The sequence below is a fragment of the Vicugna pacos genome, chromosome X, assembly GCF_048564905.1.
Source record: "Vicugna pacos chromosome X, VicPac4, whole genome shotgun sequence".
Classification (NCBI taxonomy): Eukaryota; Metazoa; Chordata; class Mammalia; order Artiodactyla; family Camelidae; genus Vicugna; species Vicugna pacos.
This window is the reverse complement of record NC_133023.1, coordinates 12,451,101-12,476,995: the sequence shown is the minus strand read 5'-3', so window position 1 is coordinate 12,476,995 and position 25,895 is coordinate 12,451,101. Positions and strand designations below refer to the sequence as shown.

Genomic DNA, 25,895 nt, shown 5'->3' with positions numbered 1-25,895 from the left:
CTTTCCAATCTGGATACCTTTTCTTTCTTTTACTTCCCTGACTGCCCTGGCTAGAACATCCAGTTAAGTGTTGAACAGAAGTAGCAAGAAGTGGACATCTCCACCTTGTTCCTGTTCTAGAGAGGAAGCTTTCAGTACTAAGTATGATGTTAGCTGTAGGCTTTTCATAGATGCCCTGTATCAAGTTAAGGCAGTTCCCTTCTAGTCCTAGTTTGTTGAGTGATTTTATCATGAAAAGGTGTTGGGTTTTGTCAAATGCTTTTTCTTTGTCTATTGAAGTGATCTTGTCCTTTATTTACATGATATATTAATTGACTGATTTTCATACACTGAAACAATCTTGCATACATGGGATAAATATCACTTGGTCATAATGTACAATCCTTTTAATGTGTGGATTTTGTTTCCCAGTGTTTTGGTGAGGATTTATGCATCTATATTATAATGGATATTGGTCTGTAGTTTTCTTTTTATGTAACGTCTTTGTGTGGTTTCAGTATCAGGGTAATACTGGCCACATGGAATAAGATGGTAAGTATTCCCTCCTCTCTATTTTTTGGAAGAGTTTGTGACAGCTTGGTGTTAATTATTCCTTAAATATTTAGTAGAATTTGCCAGTGAAGTCATCTGGTCACGGGATTTATTTTGCGGGAAGTTTTTTGATTACTGATTCAATCTCTTTAGTTCTATTTAGATTTTCAATTTCTGCTTGAGTCAATTTCAGTACTTCTATCTTTCTAGGAATTTACCCATGTCACCTAGGTTATCCAATCTGTTGGCATATAATTGTTCATATTATTCCCTTCTAATCCTTGTTATTTCCCTAAGGTCAGTAGTAATGTCGCCACATTTATTACTCACTTTAGTAATCTGAGTCTTTTCTTTTTTACTTGCTCCATCTAATTAAAGGTGGTCAATTTTGTTGATTTTTTTCAGACATAAGCTTTTGGTTTCATTTATATTTCTCTATTGCTTTCCTATTTTCTATTTCATTAATTTCCACTCTAATCTTTGTCATTTCCTCCCTTCTGTTGCTTTTTAGTCAGCGCTTCTTTTCCTAATTTCTTAAGGTAGAAAGTTAGATTGTTTATTTGAGATCTTTCTTTTTTTTAATATAGGCACTCATACCTACAAATTTCTCTGTAAGCACTGCATGAGCTACATCCCAGAAGTTTTGTCTATTTCTCCCTTCAAACCAGGCAGCTTTTATTTCATATATTTTGAGAGTCTGTTATTATATGCACATATGTTTACAAATGTTCTATCTTCTTGATGAATTGACTCTTATTATTATAAAATATCCTTCTTTGTCTCCAATAACAATGTTAGTCTTTTTAAAATTTTTTTAATTTACTTTTTTTTAATTTTTGGGAGGGAGGTAATTAGGTTTATTTATTTTAATGGAGGTACTGGGGATTGAACCCACGACCTCGTGCATGCTAAGCACTCTACCCCTGAGCTATAACCTCCCTGCAACAATATTTGTCTTAAAGTCTATTTTGTCCGATATTAGACATAGACACTCTAGCTCTTTTTAGTCACGTTTTCATGTTATCTTTTTCTTTTACTTTCAACCTATTTGTCATCTTTGAATCTAAAGCGTGCCTCTTGAAATAAAAGCAGAAATAAGCAAAAGGGAACTAAATAAACTTAAAAACTCTTGCACAGCAAAGGAAACCATCGACAAAACAAAGACAGCCTACTGAATGGGAGAAAATATTTGCAAATGATATGATCAATAAGAGTCTAACATCCAAAATATATAAACAGCTCATACAACTCAACATCAAAAATCAAACCACCTAATTTAAAAAATGGGCAGAGAAGGGGTCGGGGGGAAAAAAAAATGGGCAGAATAGCTGAATAGACATTTTTCCAAAGAAGACATACAGATGGCCATCAGGCACATGAAAAGATAATCAACATCACTGATCCTCAGAGAAATGCAAATTAAAACCATGATGAGATATCACATCAGACCTGGGAAGGGACAGACGGGATTTCAAAATTGTAGAATAGATAAACAAGATTATACTGTATAGCACAGGGAAATATACACAAGATCTTATGGTAGCTCACAGAGAAAAAAATGTGACAATGAATATATATATGTTCATGTATAACTGAAAAATTGTGCTCTACACTGGAATTTGACACAACATTGTAAAATGATTATAAATCAATAAAAAATGTTAAAAAAAAAAAACAAATTACAAATGCTAGCGAGGATTTGGAGAAAAGGGAACCCTCATACACTATTGGTGAGAATGTAAATTGCTATAGCCTCTATGGAAAACAGTATTGAGGTTTCTCAAAAAACTAAAAATAGAATTAGCATATGACTCAGCAATTCCACTCCTGGGTATTTATCCAAAAACCAAACACTTCCCATTAATTCAAAAAGATACATGCACCCCAATGTTCATAGTAGCATTATTTACAATCGCCAAAATATGGAAGAAATCTAAGTGTCCATCAAGAGATGAATGGATAAATAAGATGTGATAGACACACACACACACACACACACACACACTGGAATACTACCTAGCTGTAAAAACAGAATGAAATTTTGCCATTTGCAACAATGTTGATGGACTTGGAAGGTATTCCATTAAGTCAGACAAAGAAAGACAAATACTGTATGATATCACTTATATATGGAATCTAAAAAATAAAACAAACTAGTGAATATAGCAAAAAAGAAACAGACTGACAGATACAGAGAACAAATCAAAAGTTGCCAGTGGGGAGAGGGGAGGGGGAGGGGCAAGATAGGGGTAGAGGATTAAGAAGAGCAAATTACTATGTATAAAATAAACTACAAGGATACATAGTACAACACAGGCAATACAGCCAATATTTTGTAACTATATATGGAATATAACTTTTAAAAATTGTGAGCCAGTATGTTGTATACCTGAAATCAACTATACCTCAATAAAAAAAGAAAAAAATACATATTTGAAATGGAAAACCAAGCTTTGTATACTAATAAAGTGATGGGTGGTGATACTAACTGTTGAATCAACTGACAGTTAAGATAAACATGACACACACACAAAAATATATTCTGTTCTAGTTGAAGTCCTGTAGTCTCCACTAAATTGCTGTGATCTTGCACAAGTTACTAAAATTGGGAATAGTAGTGATAGCAACTATAGTCGCAGTAAAATTATTGCTAGTTTTATTAATAATGTTAATGTTTCATAAAAATATTCACCTCAAAAAAATTAAGTGCACCTCATGTAAACAGCATATCATGGATCATTTTTCAAATATCCATTCTCCCAGTCTCTGCCTTTTGATTATTTAATCCCTTTATATTTAATGATATAGGATCTATATCTGCCATTTTGCTATTTATTTTCTACATGAATTACGTCTGTGCTTCTATATTCCTCCATTACTGCCTTGTCTTGTGTTAAATAGATATATTTGGTGTACCATTTTAATTCTCTTTATTTCTTTTACTATATTTTTTAGCTATTTTCTTAGTGATTGCCCTAGGGATTAAAATTAACAACTAATAACAGTCTAGTTTGGATTAAGACCAACTTAATTTCTATAGCATATAAAAAATTTGCTCCTATATAGCTCCCTGGATTGCTGCAAGCTTCTGGCTAATTTCCGGAGTTCTGGAAAAGTTGATTTTGACCCTTTGACCAGTGTTCTTGTTGCTTTTATGGAGGAGAGGATTTTTGGAGGTCCTTGCTCCAACACCCCCAATGACATTACTCTCAGGCAGTTCACTTTTAAAGAGTGCCTACAGTTTTGGGAAGGAGTGAGATGGAGAAGCAAAAGGTGTGGAAAGAAAGAAGGCTGTTGTTGTTTCTCCATATGTATATCACCGTGGAAGACTGCATTTTTGCTTCCAATTATCCACCCCTCCCTCTATCCACGCCCCCTGCCCTGTGACTTTGCAGGGCTTCCATCTAGAGGCAGAGTGTAGTTCCCTGATCAACTGATGATGTTGCTTAGCCATATGGCTTTCTTTGGAGAAGCAGAATGTGGATAAAAGTGAGGGTAATAGTTCTGAGCTTAGATCATAAAGCAGTTGATATTTCCACTCACACCTTTTGTGCTTCTGCCGTCACCATGGGAACAACGCAACCAGCTAGCCAGCTGGTCCAAGAAGAAAAAGAGATATAGGCAACCAATCTGAACTCAACCTAGAGCTTGGAGCCAAGTTCAGCCAAGCTTGATCTGCATCATCCAAATGCTAGCCAACCCACAGGTGTAAACTAGAACAAATCATTTAAGCCACTGAGTTTTGAGCTACTTTATTATTATGTGGTATTACTGTGGCAATAACTGACCGATATAACACATGTTATTTGATCATACCCTTGTATGACCTGGACCTCAAATATATCTACCAGGTATTTGTGCCACCACCACTTCCCTTCTCTCCCTCTTAACACATGGAAGAGTTGTATTTAGGATATATGTCCTTCGTGAGATGTGCGCTTTGTAAATATTTTCTCCCGAAGTACAACTTGTCCTTTCATTTTCTCAACAGTGTCTTGAAAAAAAACAAAAATTTTTCATTTTGCTGAAGTTTAATTTACCATACTTTTCTCTTATTGTTTGTGCTTTTTGTGTCCTATTTAAAAATACTTTGCCTACCCCAAGATGCCAAAGATTCTCTCTTATGTTTCCTTCTAAAATTTTTATAGTTTTAATGTTTACATTTTGATTTATAATATATTTCAAATCACTTTTTATATACGGTACACGGTAAGGGTTGACACTTTTTTTTTTTGGTCATACAGTTATCCAGTTGTTCTAGCACCATTTGTTGAAAGCCTATTCTCTTTCCACATTAAATTACCTTGGCACCATTGTTAAAAATTAATTGACCAGATATGTAGTAGACTATTTCTGGACTCTATATTTTGTTCCACTGATCTATATGTCTATCCTTATGCCAATGCCATACTATCTTGATTACTGTTGGCTTTATAGTAAGTCTTCTAATCAGTTAGTAAGAGTCACCCAACTTTGACCTTTTCATTTTCAAAATTGTTGTGACTATTTTATTTTTTAAAATATTTTCCATATAAATTCTAGAGTCAGACTGTCAGTTTCTACAAAAAACAATTCTAGGATTTTGACTGGGATTTCTATGGATCTGCAGATAATTTGAAAAGCATTGACAACCTAACAATTTTGAGACTTGTGATCCATGAACTTGGTATATAAAGACAGAAAAATAAAATCCAATCTTGCTTAAGACACTGTTTTTAGAGTTTGTTGTTACATGCAGTCAAGCCTAATGCTAATCAATACAGAGCCATCCACAAATCCTAATAAATGCATCAGATATGTAATTTAAAAAATAGATGGAGGTGCTAAAGAAGAATGTCAAAATGACACCAGAATCAACCTAAAAGAGCTTCTAATTGCCAAAGATAAAACAATTTGAACAACAAAATAAATAATGATAGCATTGAATTATAACCCAAAGAATAAATATCCATGAGTCATAATGAAATAAATGACTGAATAAATAAATGAGGATAAAGAAACAAATATTTCTTATAGAATAACTTCAATTAACATATATAGAAAGAATGAGAGAACTAGAAAATCACCCTTAGAACACCATAGCAATAACTGCTGCAGGCAAGATTCATTGATGTGTCAAATGTTTGGGTACAGCATGGCTTAACTGAGTCTTCTGCTTAGAACTTCTCAAAAACAAAATGAAGGTTTTGACAGGACTGTATTCCTTTCTGGAGGCTCTGTGGATGAATCTGCTTCCATGCACATTCAAGTTGTTGGCAGAATCAGTTCCTTGTGACTGTAAGGCTGTGATCTTTGTTTCCTGGTTGGCTGTCAGCTAGAAGCTGCATCCCTCACCACATTGCCCCCTCCACCTGCAACTCCTTCTCATGCTTCACATCTCTCTGCCTTCCTCTTCTGCTTTTAAGGGCTTATGTGACCATATGGAGCCTGGTGGATAATCTCCCTACTTTAAAGTCATCTGATTAGTAACTGTAATTATATCTGAAAAGTCCCTTTTGCTATGTAACATAATATAACCACAGGAGTGCTATGTAACAGGCACAGGAGTTGCCATGTAACATAATATAACTATACGAGCAGTACTAGAGGGCTAAGATCCTGGGGGCCAAAATTCTGCTTACCACAATCCACTATCTGGTGGCCCCCATGATTCCTGTCCATTCCACATGCATCCATTCCTTATGGCCTCCAAGTCAAAATTTCTACTAAGTCTCCTTATGGTATTTAGGCTTTTTCTAAAGTGATTTAGGATTTGTAATTGTTCTTAATCTTTCTGAGCCCTCACCAACAGTCTTTAGCATCCATAATTCTACTAACAGTCTGTTCAAGGACATCTAGGCTTTTCTCTATCATGCTCCCCCACCCTAGGTAAGTTACTTCACTTCTCAGGGTTAAAAACTTCCTCATCTGCATAATAATTCTTGTTTCAAATTTTAGGAGACAGGCTCCACAGAATGATCTTAATCATCTTCTAAGTGGCTTTGGATTTCACTCATTACCAGGCTCCACAAGAAGAATGCCATCAAATGAGCCAGTGGTCACATTTGGCCAGTTCAAGGAACAGGGGAGCATTCTGGCCAAGCTGTTTGCCTGTCTTGAAAGCAGGGGTGGTCTGGTAAGCTCTGAGATGATCTCTGAGACAGGGGTCCCTGTGTCTTGTACTTTCCAATGCTGGACACAATGCCAAGGCCTGACTGCTACGAACTGCCAATTTTTAATTTAACAAACACACGTCTAATGCTCACTAGGCACCATTCTAGATGCTTTATATCTGTATTCACATATAGGCACTTATGGATGACAAAGTGATGCACAGAGAAGCATGTAACTTACCAAAGATCACACAGTTATTGAGAGATGGAGCCAGGATTTGAATTCAGGCAAACTCCAGATCTCAATGCTTTTAACCACTCTGCTATGCTACCAGAGAGCCATCCGTCAGGCCACCTCTTCTTATCCTAATAGTGGGGTCAGAAGAGACGACAAGAGGAAATTATCCCCTAACCCGATCCCACTGCCTCCAACTGGACTATTGGAGAATTAAGGAAGAGTGGTGCTTGGGAGAAAAATAAGAGGAGGAGACAAAAACCAGGGTTAGGGAAGGAGGAAGAAAGTAAGGAATTTGGACATTAATGAGCTCAAAATGTTAAAAAAAAAAAGTTTCAGCTCAATTTCTCTCTGTCTTCTGCCACAGCGAAGCTTGAAGGTGACTTCCAGGGATACGGAGAAATTCTATAGTCAGGGAGCAGAATGAAAAATGGATCAGGTGTGCTCTTCACAGAGCCCAGCAGGCTGAACACAGTAGGAGCCAATAAAAAAAACCCTGATCAAATAACATTTTAAATATTTTTTAAAATTATTGTGTCTATCAGAAGGAGGGAAGTGCTTCTTAGAAGCTAAATTCACTATACCAGCCATTCTGCCATCTAAGGGAAAATTTCCTATTGTTGACAAAGAGATCTCCACATTGTTCCTTTCCCTTACAGAGGCTGGTAAGGAAAGAATGTGAAGATACGGAAATGTTAAAGCCTCTACCATTCTTCTATGCTGCTAAAGGTGAGGTTGCAAACTGGCAATCCGTGGGCCCGAGCTGGCTCGCAGACATGTTTTGTTTGGCCGGCAGAATGTCAGCCTGCACAGTGGGGTTTTTTTCCCCCTCAGTGTTTTAAATTGGAAATAGTTGCCAACATATTAAACAAACAAGAAAAAAAGCAAGAATCCTTTGACAGATGTATTGCAAATAAGTTCTACTGTTTCGCAGCGTGCCAAAACCCTCTCAGTTGTGAATTTTGATAAACAGAAGTTCTTAATTTTAATGAAATCCAATTTATCAATCTTTTCCTTTATGCTGAGTGCTTTGTATGCCCTGTCTAAAAAAACTCTTTATGAAATTCATGAAGGTATTACCCTATGCTTTCTTCTCGCAGCTTTGTTGTTTTACCTTTCACATCTAGCTGTAGGACCCATATTGAATTAATTTGGGGCCATGGTAGGGATCCAGGTTCGTTTTTTTCCATGTGGATATCCAATTGCTCCAGCACCATTTATTGAAAAGATCATTCCACCCACTCCCCTTGCACTGGATTATGATGGTGAGTTTATTGTAAATCAAGGGATCGTATATGTGTGGATGTTTCTGGCCTCTCTATTCTGTACCATTGAGCTATTCGTCCAACATTTGCAACAATGCTACACTCTCAATTACTGTAACTTTATAGTAAGTCTTGAAATCTAGTAGGGTAAGTCTTCTGATTTGCTCTTCAAGATTATCTTGACTATTCATTGGGATGAACACTTAAAATCGGTGCATGTATGTATCTACGCTAAGCCTCAACAAAAGAAGTAAATAATGCAAAAGGGACTTTCTGGGAAGTTAAGGAAGATGAGATATTGAGCCTCTCTCAAGGAATCAGAAATCTAGCAGCACAGGAGCCTGCATGTCAATAGTCCAGGGTTGCCAAACAGCCACAGGCCCCTCCTCTCCATGCCTTCCACTGAGGCAGATGGGTCAATGCCACCTCTCATCCTACTCCTGACTCGCTTCACTCATTTTTACATAGCTGCTTGGACCCAGGAGGTATCTGAACTAAGGGACTAGTTTAGCAGAGTCTGTAGCTCCAGCCATAAGTCTGGATAACAGAGGGAGATGGAGGGACGCCCAAGGGGCTCCTCTAGAGCAGGTTTGTCAACAGGGGCACTCCTGACATTTGGGGACAGGTCATCTTGGTGGTGGGGGCTGGCCTGGACACTGTAGGATGGTTAGCAGCACCCTGGATCTCACTAGATGCCCTCCCAAACTGTGGCAGCCAAAACCATTTCTAGACATTGTCAAATGTTCCCTGGGGGCAGAGACAGAATTGCACCCAGTTGAGAACTCCTGGCCTAGACCTAGAGTGGGAACAGGAAGGAAGAAGAGAGATCTGTAGGGGTTATGGGCACGAGGTTAGGACCACTGCCAGGACCCCCCCAGTACCCACCTACCCGCCTTCCCTCAGCCAGCAGAACAAGAGATCTATAAAGAGGAAGAGGAAGACTCTGACAGAGAAAGAGTGGACGGTGCAGCAAGGAGCTGTGAACAGGACTACTGTGTCACAAATTCCAAGGGGCATCTTTCACATAGACTACAACGTGAACAGTGTCCCCTAGAGTTGTGCGATGTGATGACTCTAGATGTAAACTATTTAAAAACTCTCATCTCTCTAAATATTCTATAAATTCTGCCCTTTTCCCATTTCACCCCATTCTCCTTACAGACACACACACACACCTCTTATAATGATGTTCGGGGGAGAACTGAACGATCCTTCTATCAAGCTAATTCCTAGGAAGGATATCAGAGCCAGAAGTGACTCAGATAAAAACCTCAGTTCCTCCACCATTACTTCTGCCTCTCAGAATCCCCAGAAAGATCAAGATGCAGGCTCTCACCACACATGGGTTGAGGTTCAAGCCAATTTCATTTGCATTTCAAAGGTCCTGCATCACAGTTCTCTGTATCTGTATTTAATTTGCTTTGCTTTCCCTTTATTTCATTCCCCAAGCATTATCTTTCTTCCCCTTGGCTTTCCCTTCAGCCTCATAGCTTTGATGAAGTCAAACGGAAGGGTGGAGGCACATGCTCTACTCCGCAGTGATGCACAAGGATGGAGTGGTCCACCGCAGGTACAACAAGGGGTGCATTCTCTGTAGAAAATTTTCAAATAATGAAACCGACTAAAAGTCAGTCTGCTTTTATTATCAGCATGCACCAGCATTCCAAAATTGTTTAAACATTCATCAAAGAAAAAATGCTCCCCCCTGCCAATATTCTTCTGGTTTACATTCTAAATGATTACTGTAGTTATTGTTGTTTTTTAAAATAAATACATATTTTAATACATTTATACCATAAGCATAAGCAACATCAACAGAGAACATAAATATTACACACACACACACATACATATAATATTTGTGTCCTCTGCTGATATTGCTTTTGCCTATAATGCTACAGAATACTCACAGGTGAACCTTGACAATTTTACACGGTTTTTGTGCCAATTACTTTTTTCTGCCAAATCTTCTAAGAGGATTTCAGGGCAAATAAAAGAAGGTATTACAATCTTATTCTCAAAGATCTTTTTTTTCCATCTTAGAAAGAAAAATGCAGTGAGGGGAAAACCACTCAGATACCTGCAAACACTAAATGTTGGCACTTCCAGAATACCTCATATTTACAAAACAATATGGCCAGGCTCTTTGAAGTTGGAGTTTGCCATGGAGATGCTGTGCTGAGAGCATTTCTCCCCCAGGCTCAGGGATTTTTCAGAATTCTTAAGTAAACTTAACTGAGAATTCTTGTTCAAAAGGAATTGGATATTTTGGCTTCATCTCCAAACTCTTCGTTTTTGCACTTTGATAAGCCTTCTTGCCAAAGAAAAAAGGAGGAGGGGGTCTTGCGCCTCAGTCATCTCAGGCCCCTGCTATCCTCCCACTGAAAGAGTTCAGGGGAGACAAAGTCTCACATCATCCGATAGGACTCCTGCCTACCAGGCTTTAGGCCCTTGTGTTCTGGGCTTTGGTCCTTTGTCCAAAGACACGCCAGACGTGTAACAAATCAGACTAGGAGACTTGGTTCATGCCAGAAGCACGAGTTCACAGTCTTCCAGGGAAGCATTTCCTTTCCAAGGAGTAGAGAAAAAAAATTGGGAGAACATAAACCGCTCCTTGAATATCAGTGAACCGACTTTATTCATTTGTGCTTAAATCTTGAAAGGGGCTGCAACAGCAGGGTGCTTTCTGCCTTCCGGTGACATGCAAGGCCTTCTTACCTGGACTTGTGCCTGACTCTGGCCACTTCTCCTGCACTCATCCCATCCACAAGAAAGTCTTTTTCAGTTCCCAGAATACAGCATGCTCTGATCCTGCCTTGCCTTAGTGCACACAGCTCTGTCTGCCTTGAACACCCTCTTCTTCTTGGTTAATGCCTATCCCTCCTTTAAGACTCTTCCGTGAAGACTTCTTGGTTCCCCCCAGTCTGAATTAGATGCCCCTCCTGTGTTCTCAAAGCAACCCGGCCTTCTGCCTTCTAGCGGAAACTGTGCTCATTGCAACTTTTTCCTCTTGAGCTCACAGCTAGACTACATGTCCCAGCAACCCTTGTAGTTCACTGCTGTCATATGACTGAGTCCCAGGAAATGAAATATTCAGAGAAATTATGTGCATCACTTCTGTGCAGAGAAATTGTATCCTCACTACAGTTGTCTTTTCTCCACACACTGGCTAAGAAGACAGTCTCTAGCCCTGGAGGGAGATGGGAGCACACATGGTAGAGGTCTGGGTCACCACATAACCACAAAGGAAATGGCACAACTATGAACATCCACTTGGACTATACAGTGAGTGAGAAATGAAACTTTCATTGGATGAAGCCACTGAACTCTTGGGGTTCTTTGTTGTAGACAGCAGTTAGGCAACTCTGACTAATACATCACAGCACCCATCCCACACTGCCTTGCAAGTCATTTGTAGGTCTCCATGAGCTCCTTAAGGGAAGGAATTCTATCCTGTAGGTAGGTCTCATCTCTAGCTCCTAACATAGTGTTTGATACACAGTAGGGGCTCAGTAGATAGCTGCGGAAGGAAGGTCAGGAGGGGGAACTAACTCATGAATGGACACTGCAGCACAGCAAAGTCTGCCCTGGGAACATTGTTATCCTTTGCTCAGAATTAGCTGAGACCCTAGATAAATCAGTTTGGCCTGTCTGCACCAGTTTCCTTGACTGTAAAATGTGGTTGGCTAGATCAGTAGTTCAACTTTAGTGAGCAATCACTCTTACCCAGAGGGCCTGTTAACAGGAAGATTGCCGGGCCCACTCCCAGAGTTCCTAATTCAGTGGGTCCAGGGTAGGTCCCAATGATTTGCATTTCTAATCAGTTCCCTGATGATGCCGATACTGCGGGCCTGGGGACCACACTTGGGACCCACTTGCCTAGATGGTCTCCGATCTCTTGTATCTCTAAGGTGAGTGACCCAGTGATCCTCACCAGTGCTTGGAAACAGTCAGGGCCTGCTGGCCTCCAGTGGCCAAGCTTATGAGCCAAATCATAAATGATTTTTCCAGAGTTAGTTTGGCATGTGGAACTACAAGATTGGAAATATCCTATGTGTAGTCCATTTACATTCACAGTACAGAATAAAACCTCTACCTGGTAGGAGACTGGTGCCTCCCAAAATTATTTAAATTTCAAAGAAACTGCAACTGGAGTGCCAGATTACTTGGTTGGGATTTCAAGCCAAACCTCCCCGATTCCTCCCCTCCATTTGCACTCTCTTATGGGACATTATAATGGGAAATTTTCTGAACACAAAGAACACCAACAAGATGAAGCAAATAACCTGATGGTACTTAAGCCAAGTTTTCAGTTCAGTGGCTCTTTAAAATGCACTGTGCGTTAGCCAAGACATCCCATGACTGCCCAGTGTTTACTGTGTACAGATATTTAAGGACCTAGCTCAGCTCACCAGGAGGTGAAAATAACCAAATCTCCGACTTTGATTTAATTGGGGAAAACCTCCAACACGTTTTCACATCACTTGCATTATATGTACAAGACCAAATGCAGACCACAGTACACAGATTGACACCAAGACTCCATAAAAGCCACACTTAGTTATCACACATTTATTTTGTAACACAGCACCCCAGTTTCACAGCATGTACATTTTTCAAGGTTGGAGATTCTTGACCTACTATGTTCTCCACAGACTTTCCAACAAGTGTGAAAGAGAGGCAGTAAGGTTAGCTTGAGTCTACAAGTCACAATCCAAATATAGGACACCCTATATTTATTTATGTCTAAGATCAATATACATAGAGTTCCCAATGCTTAGCAAATGAATGAGACTCTGGCTGAGTAAAATACTAACACAACTCGTCAGCACATTATCATGAAAAGACAGAAGGCATCAAATATATACTTTGCTGCTACTCATTTTACTGTTCAATGTACCTGTAGTGAAAAAAATATACATTTTTACTTTCGAGGTTAAAATAGACCATCAGTCAGCTCATTATCTCTCTGGGCCCACAGCTACGAAGACTAAGATGGTTTCTCCCATCTCTCGCTCACTGGAACATTGTATTTGTGCTGAAGACAGAGGGAATGGCAGCGCTAAAGAAAAGGGCACACCCGCTTCCTACCCGGCTGCAGTTGAAGCCCTCACTCAAGTTGTCTTAAAACAACAAAAACAACACAACTCAGTGGATCCAATCTCCATACAACTGCGTGACCTGTTCCGTTCCCAAGGCCGAGCTCCCTGAAGGAGCTTTCGGACCCAGTCCTGTTGCCCAAAAGACTGCTTCACGATGGAACTGGGACCAGAAGTTTCCCTACTGCAGCCCTCAAGTTCCGATTCAAGCCCTCCTCCGGCGGCCCAGGGTCCTCTGGTCTTCAGGATTATAAACCACTTTCTCCAACCTCCCAAAGTCGTGAATTTAGCTTAGAGCAAGACAGGAGAACCCACAAAACAAAAAATAAACACTGCCCAAGTGTTGAAAGCAGAGCAAGGCTTCTGTAACTAGAACAAGTCCTGTCAATCAAGACCCTATAATGCCTTTTGGAAAAGGTTCCTTTATCACCAAGTGTTCGTAAGCGTAGAAAATAACTGGACAAGCCTAAAAGCAACTGTGCATCTGGGATGTCTTGTTCACAGTAACGGACTGGCTGTTTTGGGGAACGCTTGGTAAGGCGACCTTTGAAAGCCTACTTTGTAGGGTGGTGGGGGAAGCAGCTAAGAATCTGCTTGTGTTGCTTTTAAAGCCTGGCCCTCCATGACTGCTGTTCTTCCAGTTGCTCTCGGGAGGGTTACCTAGCTGCAATTCTCACCGCAACCAAGCAAAGCTGGGTGGCTCGGAGAGTAAGGCTCACAGAAACTGCCACCAATGGCTGAGCTGTTGACATTGGTGGGCAGTCTCTCTTAGCCTGCGCCAGAGGGAAAGCAAGATACGCCACCTCGGGACTCCCAAAGCCTACAGCCCCACCTCTTACTAGGAACATCACCCACACTGAGTCATGACGCAAAGAACCAACAAAGCACCCGTAACTAAAGTGTCGATTCAAGTGAGCCTTTGAAATCAGTCTTAAAAGAGGACACTTAAAACAGAGTAAACCAGTTGGAAACAGAAACCAAAGTTACTAGCATTCTATATAAACTAGAAGAGAAAAAGACCTTGCAACTGATATTCCACTATGTTCACACAGATAATGTTCAAACCACAACAGAGCCCTACTTGTCAGTAATATGGGAAGATCTGGTTGCTATGATATTTCTAATTCTTTTAAAACATATTTTAAAAATCACATCCCCTTGGTGATATCTTGTCAGGAGGTGTGATTCTAATTTGTGTAGAACAAATGTTTCTAGCTCTAAGGTGTTACACTGAAACTGAGATCTTTCCAACTACTACATTTGCAAATGCCTGTCTTAATTGCAAGAAAAACATCCATTCCAGATTATTTTCTTATTGATCTTCTGAGTACACATCTATCATTACCATGGTTGTGAGTTCATTTAAGAAAGAGACAAATCATTTAGAAACAGACTAGAATCAAGTCACAGATGAAGAGAATGCTTTATGATAGTTCAGACATTACTAGGAAATCAAAGAAAAATTCATGTTTTTGATTACTCACCCTAAACTATGCTGAAATTGAATACCTGCAACCCAAGTAACCCAATATATACTGAAGAAAACTATAACTTACTACATATTGAGATCATTTCAATCACAGTAGTCTATTTTAAAAACAAACTCCCATAAGGAATACAGGAATGGAATCCATTCAAAGCAACAGCTGTCAAAAGTTCTGCCAAGAAACTCAGGGTAATTTATTGCATCATGAAAGGCGAGGTGTTCAGGAGAACGAATAGTTCAATCATATTCTTTCCCTTCAGATTTTATTTTTTTGTCTCAATCCAAGAGAAAGATCTAGCCCTAAAACTCATTAAAACATATTTTCATATTTTAAGACTGATTAAGTAAGTAAAAGTCAACATGGTAAAGAGATGAAACCCTTCTAATCTATTTTTAGTAATGCTAGAGGCTAGAGAACTCAACTTAGAATCCGAAAAATCCCAACTCTGCCACTAGCTACCTCCTTCTATGGATTCTTGGGCTAGGAACTGTGGTTTCTTAGGACCCTAGTCTCCCCACAAGCAACTGCAGGTATAGGAACAGGTCCTCTCACCAGTGACATCCTATTGTCCAATGATAGTAAAATGGGCACAGCCTGCAGCTAGGATGCGTCTTCTCCCAGTGAGACCAAAAGCACTTCTCTAACATTTGTAAAGCAGCCAGATCCTTCCAACTAAGGCAAAGGTCTGCCTTGAATACAATGCACGCCTCCATTCCAGATATCGACCTTTGGGTTTTGCTTCATGTCTGTTGGAGAGGGGGGCAGTGAAGGTAGTATGCCACCGACCAGAGACACCGAGGTACCCAGTAAACCGGCTATCTACGCCCACTGTGCTTTCATCCTTGGGACTATGGGATTCCCAAGGGGGAAAACCACTTAACATAAGGTTATTAAACCCCCACAGGTGGGGCAACATCAACTTTCTGTCCACAGAATTCTGCCCAATACACAAGTCTTATTTTTGAGTAGTTTTGTAGAAACGATAAAATGGTGATATCAATAACCCAGCCTCCTGAGAAATTACATTAAAGACTCACAGAAATATTACCAGGAGTATAATCCTAAATTAAAAGTAAACATCCTAAGAGAACAGAAGTAGATGAGGAGGACTAGCTAGGTAATAATAACCGTGTGTGTGTATTTAATTGGTTTGTTTTAAAATCCACATCTGGGCAACTAAGAACCTGTGGTCACTATTAAGTCTAGTCAGGAAGGTCAGGTGTGGATATTACTGGTGTGCACTTTGATGCAATCCCTATCTTAAAATATTGGTGAGACTACACAACTCATGAGACTTTGATTGTCCAATGCATGCTTTTTCGTTTAATGAAAACCAAGCCAACTAAACAAAACCCCAGCCTCCTAATTTGGCTCACTCTGGTCGTGACTTGATGGGGAAAAAAAAATGTCAATATTTTTAAAATGCATAACACAGACTAATATTCTTTAGTTTATATGTCTGCTTAATGGCTATGAAGTGCTATCTCGAGTGTGTGCATATGTACTGGCAGATCAGGAGATAAAGTGCATATGCTTGTCTTTCTTGGACTGAATGGAACAAAAGGCAAACATGATGTGAAATGTCTGCGACAAAGACACTGCTGATAAAATGTGCTGCAGCCCCCAGATCTCGGAACATGCAAAAAGAGGTTACCTAAAAAATGTGCACTCACCCATTCACAATCTTTGGAAGGGTTTACACTAACTCTGAACCCTTTCCAGAGATAAAAAAAAAAAAGGCTGCCAAAAGGGCAGGAAAGAGGGGCTACAGAAAGAGTTCAAGGTTTGTGATTTTCAAAATCAAAGCAATTCAAAATCCCTTATTAGACTAGAATCAACAACTTGTTTTTCTTTAGAAACACATCATGTTTGAGCCTCTCCTGCCATTAAGATATTGATAAAGCTTGCCAATGGAATAAGGAAGCATTAAATAAATGCCTACTTTTTCAAAAAGCAGTTGACTCTATTGAAATCAAAGGCTTAATCCTACATACTGCAAAACTACCGTAAACCACTTCAGAGAGGACCCTAGGCACAGCCCACCCCTTGATCCTAAGAACGAGTAAATCAGCAAAATGCACGAGAGACAGCATTTCCTGCCATCGGTCTCTTGAAGTGAGGTGAAAGCCGGCGGGCCTGATCACTGCGAGGGTCAGGGCTTTCAGGACAAGCAGCACCTATGTAAATTTCTACCGAATACTGGCTTCTGCAATTTGAGCTGACTGCTCTCCATCACTTACACTGCTGTCGGCTGGGCTCCCTGGACTGCACATCAACTGATCACTTCCCAAGGGGACCTTCACAGAGAACAAACTAGTCCTACACCCAGTGTGAGGATCGGCTTTCCTTCATTATTTCTTCATACCCAATACATTCACAATCCAGGTTAAAATAACAAAGACAAAAACAACTACCAGAGATTGTTGGATTGCTGGTAACAACCATTTGCCCTTCTTCCCTAGTTTGAATACCTGGGTTCAAACAACAAATATTTATCAGTTCCTTAGCCTTAGCCTTTCATATTTGATGGGAAGTTTCAAATTCATGCATTTACAGATATGTTAACCCATGCAGGACAAAAGTAGAGATCTGGCAACTGTTTATTTAATTTGATCGGACAAGGCAGTGAGGCCAAATTGCTCTTGCCCAAAATTTTACATGAAAGGGCTGAGTTATCTGGGTTGACGGCCAAGCTGGGCCAAGTTAAATAGATCATGGACAAAACTACTGCTTTACAGAGGTGTAAAGGCTGAGTAAGTCTTTGCCATTCAACAGAAAACAATAGTCATGTATTATTTATAGCTAGATATAATATCGAGATGGCACTAGAGAAGCAATTTTTGGCATATAGTGGTGGAGGGCACAGTGCCAGCCTTAATCTGATGCTTTTGTTCTATTCTAGTTTTTGTTTTTATTAACATCATGCCAAAGACTATCCAGTTGGAATCGCAATTATTCAGGAAACCAACCTACTGTATATGACATAAATACAAAAATAAAACACGCATCCTGAAGGTACTGGATTATAAGGTTTTGTACAAATCATAAATTCTTTAAATAAATAATGCTCTAAATTGTTTTGATTTGCTAGAAGATTCGTTTTTGGTGAGGAGTAACATCTAACACCTTGAGGAAGTACTTAAGGATGGGAGATAAATTCCACTGATAATTACAATTTCAAGTGTGATAATCAGCTGTATTTTTTTCCACCAGAGTAAAATGTACACATGAAGTACAAGAGAAAAGGTGATACAGATTATATTCCGCCGCTCACAGGTTTTGACACAGTCTCAGATATCTATGACAAGTAGTTGGGTTGAAACATTCAAAGGAAAGCTCTTGGCAGAAAAGGTCACCCACTGTTACTTGAATCTTGGAGGTCACAACACAGTGACTGGACGAAGTTGTTCCAATTGGTTTTCCAATGCAATCCGTTCTTGATGAACCTCCTGAGTTGTACAAAACAAAGAGAAGAAAGGAGTCATTTCTTGGGTTCATCTGTATTTCATCAGGTATTAAAAAGAAACTCAAGACTGGACACACAAGCATTTAAGTGCACATGACTCAAGGACAAGTGGACTGGAAGGCATCATATTTAAAGCTGGTGACCAGACAGAGGAGGGAGGCTTCACAATTCAGTCTCTCAGCTCCTTTTCTGAAGATGATGAAATGAACCTGAGTGACCAACCCCTCACAAGCCTCATGGCTAAATCTCACCCTCCAGTTTAACAGGATCCGTGGCTGCCACCAAATGACGTTAAAAATTAAGACTGATTGGGAGGGAGCGGAAAAGCAAACGTAGACGCCTCATACGAAGAGGTGAGCCATGAGGACAACACTTTAGTTGCAATCTCTCGTTTCTAATCCAGGGCCATGCTTGATCAGGTCTGAGGGATGAGAAAGTGCACGGGTCATCCTTCCACCAAAGTATCATCCAGGCTCCTGCACAACACATGGCTTCTTGGCTAAAGGCAGAAAAGAGGATCCACAATCTGCTATTTGGGAATTCAAACTTGCAGCCCTAAAACAGGTTTGTTGGCACGGAGAGAGGGGGACACATAAAGGCATTTGCAAGTAGAATCAGTCAAGGTGGGAAAAAATTCTGTACAAAGGCTCAATTCTGAGATGCCCCAGAAGAACCAACATGCTTAACAGCACAGAACTCAATAAGCATTTATCCGCTCACCCTCCCACCTTTCCAGCCAATAGTCTTTGAGGATCTACCTACTATGGGCCAGATTCTGCTCTAAAAGTGATGATACCACCAAGGAACAAGACAGATCAAACCAATGCCCTCAGAGGGCTTATACACAAATGGCTAGAGAAAGACAATAAGTTAAAGAACATGATAACTTCCAGAAAGAAATAAGATGACATAAGAGAGTAATGGGGAATCTAGAAGAAAGGTGGTCAGGGAAGGGTTCTCAGAGGTGATGCTATGGAACAGAGACTTGAATTAAGTGAGAGGTGAGCCATGTGAAGATATGGGAGAAGGGTATTCAGGGAAACAAAATGGCAACTGCAAAGGCCCCAAAGCAGGGAATGAACTTGGTGTGTTTGATGAACAAAAAGGCCCATGTGACCAGATCAGAGGGAGCAATTGAGACACTGGCAGGAGTAAAAGTCAGAGAGTTAGGTAGGATGTTGTGGGCAGAGTAAGGAGTATGGATGTCATTCAAAGAGTGGGGGTACAGCAATGAGGGCTCTGAATCAGGAAAGACACACAGTTTAATTCAGAATTCTCACTTTGGCTACTATGTAGACAATGGATTATAGCAGGTCTAGAGTAGAAGCAGGGAGCAGCTGGAAGGTTATTGCATGGACCCAGGTGAGAAATGAAAGTGGCTTAGATGAGGGTAGCAGCCATAAAGATACAAGTGGATGGATTCTAGATATATTTTAAATCTAGAACTGATAGGATGTGTTGATGAAGTTGATATAGGAAAGAAGGAAGGGGATTTTGGATTGAGCAAGTGGGTGGCTGGTAGCGTGATTAAATGAGAAGAAGACTGGATGAGAAATGGGCATTTCAAGGAGAGGGTTGGAAATTAAACATCTGAGATATATATTAGATATATTAGGAGAAAAGCAGTTGTAAATGCATGTGTAGAGTTCAGAAGAAAGAGATGTAGGACTTGAGACATAAATTTAGGATCACTAGGTCATGGATGGTCTTCAAAGCCACAGGATTGTGTAACATCACCTAGTAAAATAACATACACAGAGGTTGCGGGTAAAGATGGAACTGAACATACATATCATACTCATTTCCTACCAGAACTCCACTAAAACAATAAAAACAATTTGGAGTACAGGGAAAACAAAAGGGAAGAGGTGATAGCAATAAAATCTGTAAGCTAGAAGGCAAACTGATGAATAGTAAACAATTTAGCAAATCCAAGAAAAATAAATGTGGGGATTCTACCACTTGCTGAGTACATCTCATGGAACTAGGGAAATAACCACAGGGTGAATCTGGGGATAAAATGGACCCACTGTGAGATGGGCATGAGCTACAACTCCACTGATCACCTGACTCCATAAGCTCCTACTCTAACTAGTGGATCCCAGTGATGTTTTGGGTCTCCTGGTATTAATGTCAGTTCAGAGCCCATGTCCAACAGTCCTCCCCCAAATCTGATGACTTCCCTTTCCCCAGTGCACAGTCACACTGGTAAATGAGCACAAGGCCCTCTGGGAAAGGCTGACAGAAAGATTAACAATATAAAAATTTAGCTACATAGTGAGGTCCTTCCTTAAGGTGACCTAGATGTCCCTTTATTGAAGGGTTTGTATCTGTAAACTGACTTAGTGTGGGAATTGACTGAGAGGCCACGAATAGAGCTCTGTTTGATGATTCTTCAGATTTCTGTTCACTAGACCTAGAATTTTTTCACTTACACAGATCAAGTAAAGAACACTAAATTGCAAGCTAAGCGTGAGGATGAAACAAGAACCAATCTGATGTTACATAGAAGAATCCTGAAAGGCTCAAACTGGCAGCACCAGATATCTATGAAAGTGTGAATGAGAGAGGGGAAGAAGACTGACTTAAATAAATGTTGGCTGAAAGTCAGCTTCAGAAGCAATTAGATCCTCAGCTCCTTCTTGCCACCAGGGCAGAACACTGAAGATTCATTCTTTGAAAAGGGCCTCTGGATTAGCAATACATAGACAGTTAAGGGCAAGGAAGTCAACTGGAAATAGGGGGATTAAATGAATATCTTGAATGCTGAGAACCACAGCCCTTTCCTCCACTGAACCAGGTTTTCCCCTCCACGTAGGAGACAAAAAGAGTTGCCTCTCTGAGGACTCCAACCAGACCAAGAGGGAAGAGCCAATTATACTGTCTTTGGGGGCTCACCAACTCTACAGTCCAGCCAAACTGAGGGACAATGAAGCTCAAAGTTGACAAGCCCCACTTGCTATGAACTTCTAATTGGCATTTTCATCCCCCTCCTAAATACAAGTGAAGAAGTACCATCAGATATTGAAGGAAAGCAACCAATGAGAAATACATACAATAATATTAAAAATCAAGTTTCTTCAGGAAGAAGAAAAACTACCATTAAGAAGATATTACACCAATGAAACAAGAAGGATACCATCAAGAAGAAACAATCAGAGAACAAAAAAAGTGAACTCTTGGTTATTAATCAATAGGAGATTAAGAATTTAAAAATAAGTCTCCAGAAATAAACAAAAAGAAAGAAGGGAAAGAAGGACGAGAAAAGAAAGAAAACAGAAAAGAAAATTAGAAAACCAAGCTAAGAGGTCCAATGCCTGAAAAATATCAGGATGGGAGAACAGGGAAAATCGGGAGGGTGGAGGTGGGCAGGACGGATCAACAAAAATCAAGAAAACGCCCAGAACGGTAGAATATGGGTTTCCAAACAAAAGGGGCCTACCAAGTACAGAGACCAATGAATGACAGTGACCTACACCCAAGCAAAGGAAGGGTGAGGGGGAACAAATGTAAATGTAAAACAAAAACAAGGTCACATACAAAGACTCATAAAACAGAACGAAGTCTGGCATTTTAGAAAATAATTTTATTTTTTATTATCATATGGTAAAATTGATTATTTATTCTTTTAGTGTACAGTTCTACAAATGTTAACAAATGTATAGATTTATGTAACTACCAACACAAGGAGGGTACATGACAGTTACAACAACCAAAAAGCTCCCTGGTACTACTCACTGATATACAAACCCTCACCTCATGCATAACCCTTGACAACCACTGGTCTGTTTCCCAGCACTATAGTTATGCCTTTTCCAGAATGTCAAATAAAAGGAACCACATAGTACATAACCTTTTGACACAAGCTTGTCTCACTCAGCATAATGCCTTTGAGTTTCATTCAAGTTGTTTTGGGTATCATTCCCTTTTACTGCTGAGTAAACTATTTCATTGTACTCAGTTTATTCATTCATCCTTTGAAGGACTTGGGTTGTTCCCAGGTTTGGGCTATCACATAAAATGGCTATAAACATTTGTGTACAGGTTTTTGAGTGAACATAACTTTTCCTCTCACTAAGGTAGATACCCAGGAGTGGGACTGCTGGGTCACATGGTAGGTGAATATATAACTTCCTAAGAAACTGCCAAATGATTTTTCAGAGTTGGGTACCAATTTTCATTCTCACCACAAATTCATGAGAGTTCCAGGTGCCAGCACAGTCAGAATTTTCTGTTTTAGCCATTCTAATACATGTGTAGTCGTATGTGATCATGGCTTCAATTTGCATTTGCCTAATGGCTAAAGATGCCTAATATCTTCTCATGTTTATTTGTCGTCCTTATGTCCTCTTTGGTGAAGTGTCTGTTCAAGTCCTTTGCCCATTTTTAAGTTGAGTTGTTTTGAGTTTTGAGAGTCCTTATCACTGAGTTTTGAGAGTCCTTTATATAATCTAGACACAAGTCCTTTGTCAAATAGCTGGGTTGCAAATATTTTCTCCCAGTCTGTAACTCATCTCTTAATTCTCTTGACAATGTTTGCAGTAGAGTAAAAGTTTTGAATTTTGATAAAGTCTGATTTTTTTTTCTGTTACAGATTGTGGTTTTGGCATCATTTCTGACCCCAGGCCACAAAGATTCCTGTTTTCTTCTACAAGTTTTATAGCTTTATGTTTTACTTTTGCATCTATGACCCATTTCAAGTTACTCTTTGTATCAGGAGTGAAGTTTCTGATCAAGGTTCATTTTTCCACATATGGATAACCAATTGTTAAAAAAAATTTGTTGAAAAGACCATCCTTTCCTCAATCAATTGATTTTGCACCTCTGTCAAAGATCAAATGGCTATATTCATGTAGACTATTCTAGTTCCTTGGACTTCACATATAAATTATAGGATTAGCAGGTCTATATCTACAAAAACTCTTGCTGGGATTTTGATTGGTTGCAATGAATCTATAAATAACTCTGGAGAAAAATAACATCACTACTATGTTGAGTCTTCCAATCCACAAACAGCATATGTCTTTCCCTCTGTTTAGGTCTCCTTAGATTTCTTTTAGCAGCACTCTGTAGTTTTCAGTATACAAATCCTGGGTTTTTTGATGAATTTATATTTCAGTATTTCATCTGGGGGAGAGGGCAAGCTACTGTGAATGGTGTTTCTTCTCAAATTTCCGTTCATTGCTAGTATATAGGAATATGATTGCTTTCTGTGTGACCTTGTATTCTGTGACCTTCATAAACTCATTTAGAAAATAAAAAGTTTAAAAATAATTCAATTTGCAATAAGGTCACTGAAAAAATTAGGAAAAAATTTAACAAAAGACACATAATACTTACATACTCAGAACTGTTGAGAGGAATTTTTAAAAATCTAAACAACTAGAGAGAGAATCTTGAAAAATTTATACTACCTGATTTCAAGATTTACTATAAAGCAACAGAAATCAAGACTGTGTGGTACCAGTATAAAGATCAACAGATAGGTCAATAGAATAGAGTAAGAGCCCATAAATAAATCCACATTTATATAGTCATTAGATTTTTGACAAAGACACCAGAGTAATCCAAGGAGGAAAAGAAATTCTTTTCAACAAATGGTGCTAGATTAATGAGATACCAATATGGGAAAAAAAGAACTTTGACCCTAGTCTCACAGTATACATAAAACCCAATTCAAGATGCATTATAGATATTGGTGCAGCCACTACAGAAAATACTATAGAAGTTCATTAAAAAATTAAAACTAGAATTACCTGGAGTGATGTCAGCATCATGGCTGAATAAGACAACCCTCAGCCTTGTGCCCTGCCAACAACAACAATCTGGGATCCATCCACAGACAAAATGCCTTGTGGGAGCTGTGGGATCCAGCAGAATACACCAACGGACCCAGGAGGAGTCTCGTCCAGCCAAGCATCAGAAAAGAGGCACAGAGACCTCAGTTCTAGCTCTGGACCCAGCAGTGGCCTGTGAATCAGCTCTAACCCATCTCAGGCGCAGTCTGGGAGCACCTGGAAAACACTGTCTTAGTTTCAAGCAGAGAAGTTTCAGTACAACCCTGACGAAAAACAGTATGAGTCTGGATGCACTGGAGAGGGTAAGAGGAACTTCTTGACTTTACTCACATTACCCTCACCCTTTCTTGGCCTGTGATTTCTCCCATGTTGGTAGGAAGAGTGAGTAAGTGAGCACCCGGTTTCCCCAGCTGTGTGGGAGACTGCCAAAGAGGCTCATTCCTCTCTCACCCCATCTAGACTACTAAATTGTGAACTACATGACAGGGGGATGGGAAGAGGCTGAGAGAGTGGTAGATTGGACTCTCAAAGGGCATTAAAGGAACATGGATCCTACTAAACGTGTCATGGGACTCCATCTAGAACCCCACTTAGAAGCCTCTGGGGATACTTCAACTGGCCATGGAGAACTCCCAGCACTCCATGGGCCTTACACACACCACCACCCAATGGCCAGCTTCCTGTTCACATTCTTAACGGCAGTGGCAAGAGCAAGTGGGCACAAGCAGAAAGCCTTACTGGCCAAAATCTGTGGGCCAGGAAAGTCCACAAATTTGAGCTGTAGTGCCACCTTCAGGAAAACAAAAGGGAGGCTGTCGGCACTTGACATGGAGTTTTGCAGGATAGAAATAAGGCATACAAGCTTAAGAATTCTGCCGCAAGGAGCAAGAAATGTTGAGCAGGTGTATCCATAGACAATCTGAGAAAGTCTCAGAATCTCTAATAGGGGTGATGAAGGTATTTCTCTTCTGAAGGTAGCTAGTCAAGTCTAGAGGAGATGACTGCTACTTCAAATGTGAAGACAGGAATGCAAATCTTCAAGGAAACATGACACCACCAAAGAATCACCATAATCTTCCAGTAACCAATCCCAAAGACATGGAGATCTATGATTTACCCAATGAAGAAATTAAAATGGCTATTTTAAGGAAACTCAATGTGCTACAAGGAAACACAGAAAGACAAATCAACTAAACCAGGAAAACTACATTACATGAATAAAATTAGAAGTTTAGCAAAGAGATAGAAATCATTAAAAAAAAACAGACAGACATTCTGGAGCTGAAGAATACAATGAATGAAATTAAAAATATAGCAGATAACATCAACATCAGAATGGATAAAGCAGAAGAAAGAATCTGAGATAGAAGACAAGGATTTTGAAATTACCCTGTCAGAGGAGAACAAAGAAAAAAGAGTTTAAAAAAATGAAGAAAGGCTACATGATGTAAGCGATACCATCGAAAGAAATAATTTGTGAATTATTAGCGTCCCAGAGGTTGAAGAGAAAGAGAAGAGGGCAGAAAGCTTTTTCAAAAAAAGTAAAGGTTGAGAACTTCCCAAATCTGGGGAGAGAGAGATGGATATCTGAATTGATTAAGTTCACAGGTCAAACAAACTCAACTTAAAGAGAGCCCCTTCAAGACTCATTATAATAAACCTGTCAAAAATCAAAGCCAAAGAGAAAATCTTAAAAGCAGAAAGAGAAAAGAAGCTTGTAACTTAAAAGGGACCTCTCATAAGGCTATGAGTGGATTTCTCAGCAGGTATCTTGTAAACCAGGAGAGAGTGTGATGATAATCCAAAATGCTAAAAGAAAAAAAAAACTGCCAACCAAGAATACTCTATTCAGCAAAGTTACCCTTCAGGAATGAAAGAGAGATAGACTTTCCCAGACAAGCAAAAGCTGAAGGAGTTCATTA

At 39.6% G+C, this 25,895-nt stretch overlaps 1 protein-coding gene across 7 annotated transcripts in view; it reads right to left on the bottom strand.

Annotated features, from left to right (window-relative positions):
* Positions 1-12,680: 12,680 nt before the first annotated feature.
* Positions 12,681-25,895, bottom strand: part of REPS2 (RALBP1 associated Eps domain containing 2) — a 263,541-nt gene continuing 250,326 nt past the window's right edge. For all 7 annotated transcript variants that reach the window (XM_072956294.1, XM_006218097.4, XM_072956291.1 and 4 more), the window contains one exon: positions 12,681-18,158. In XM_072956294.1, the coding sequence (XP_072812395.1) occupies positions 18,090-18,158 (69 nt within the window). In that variant the 3' untranslated portion in view covers positions 12,681-18,089. The remainder of the gene's footprint in view (positions 18,159-25,895) is intronic.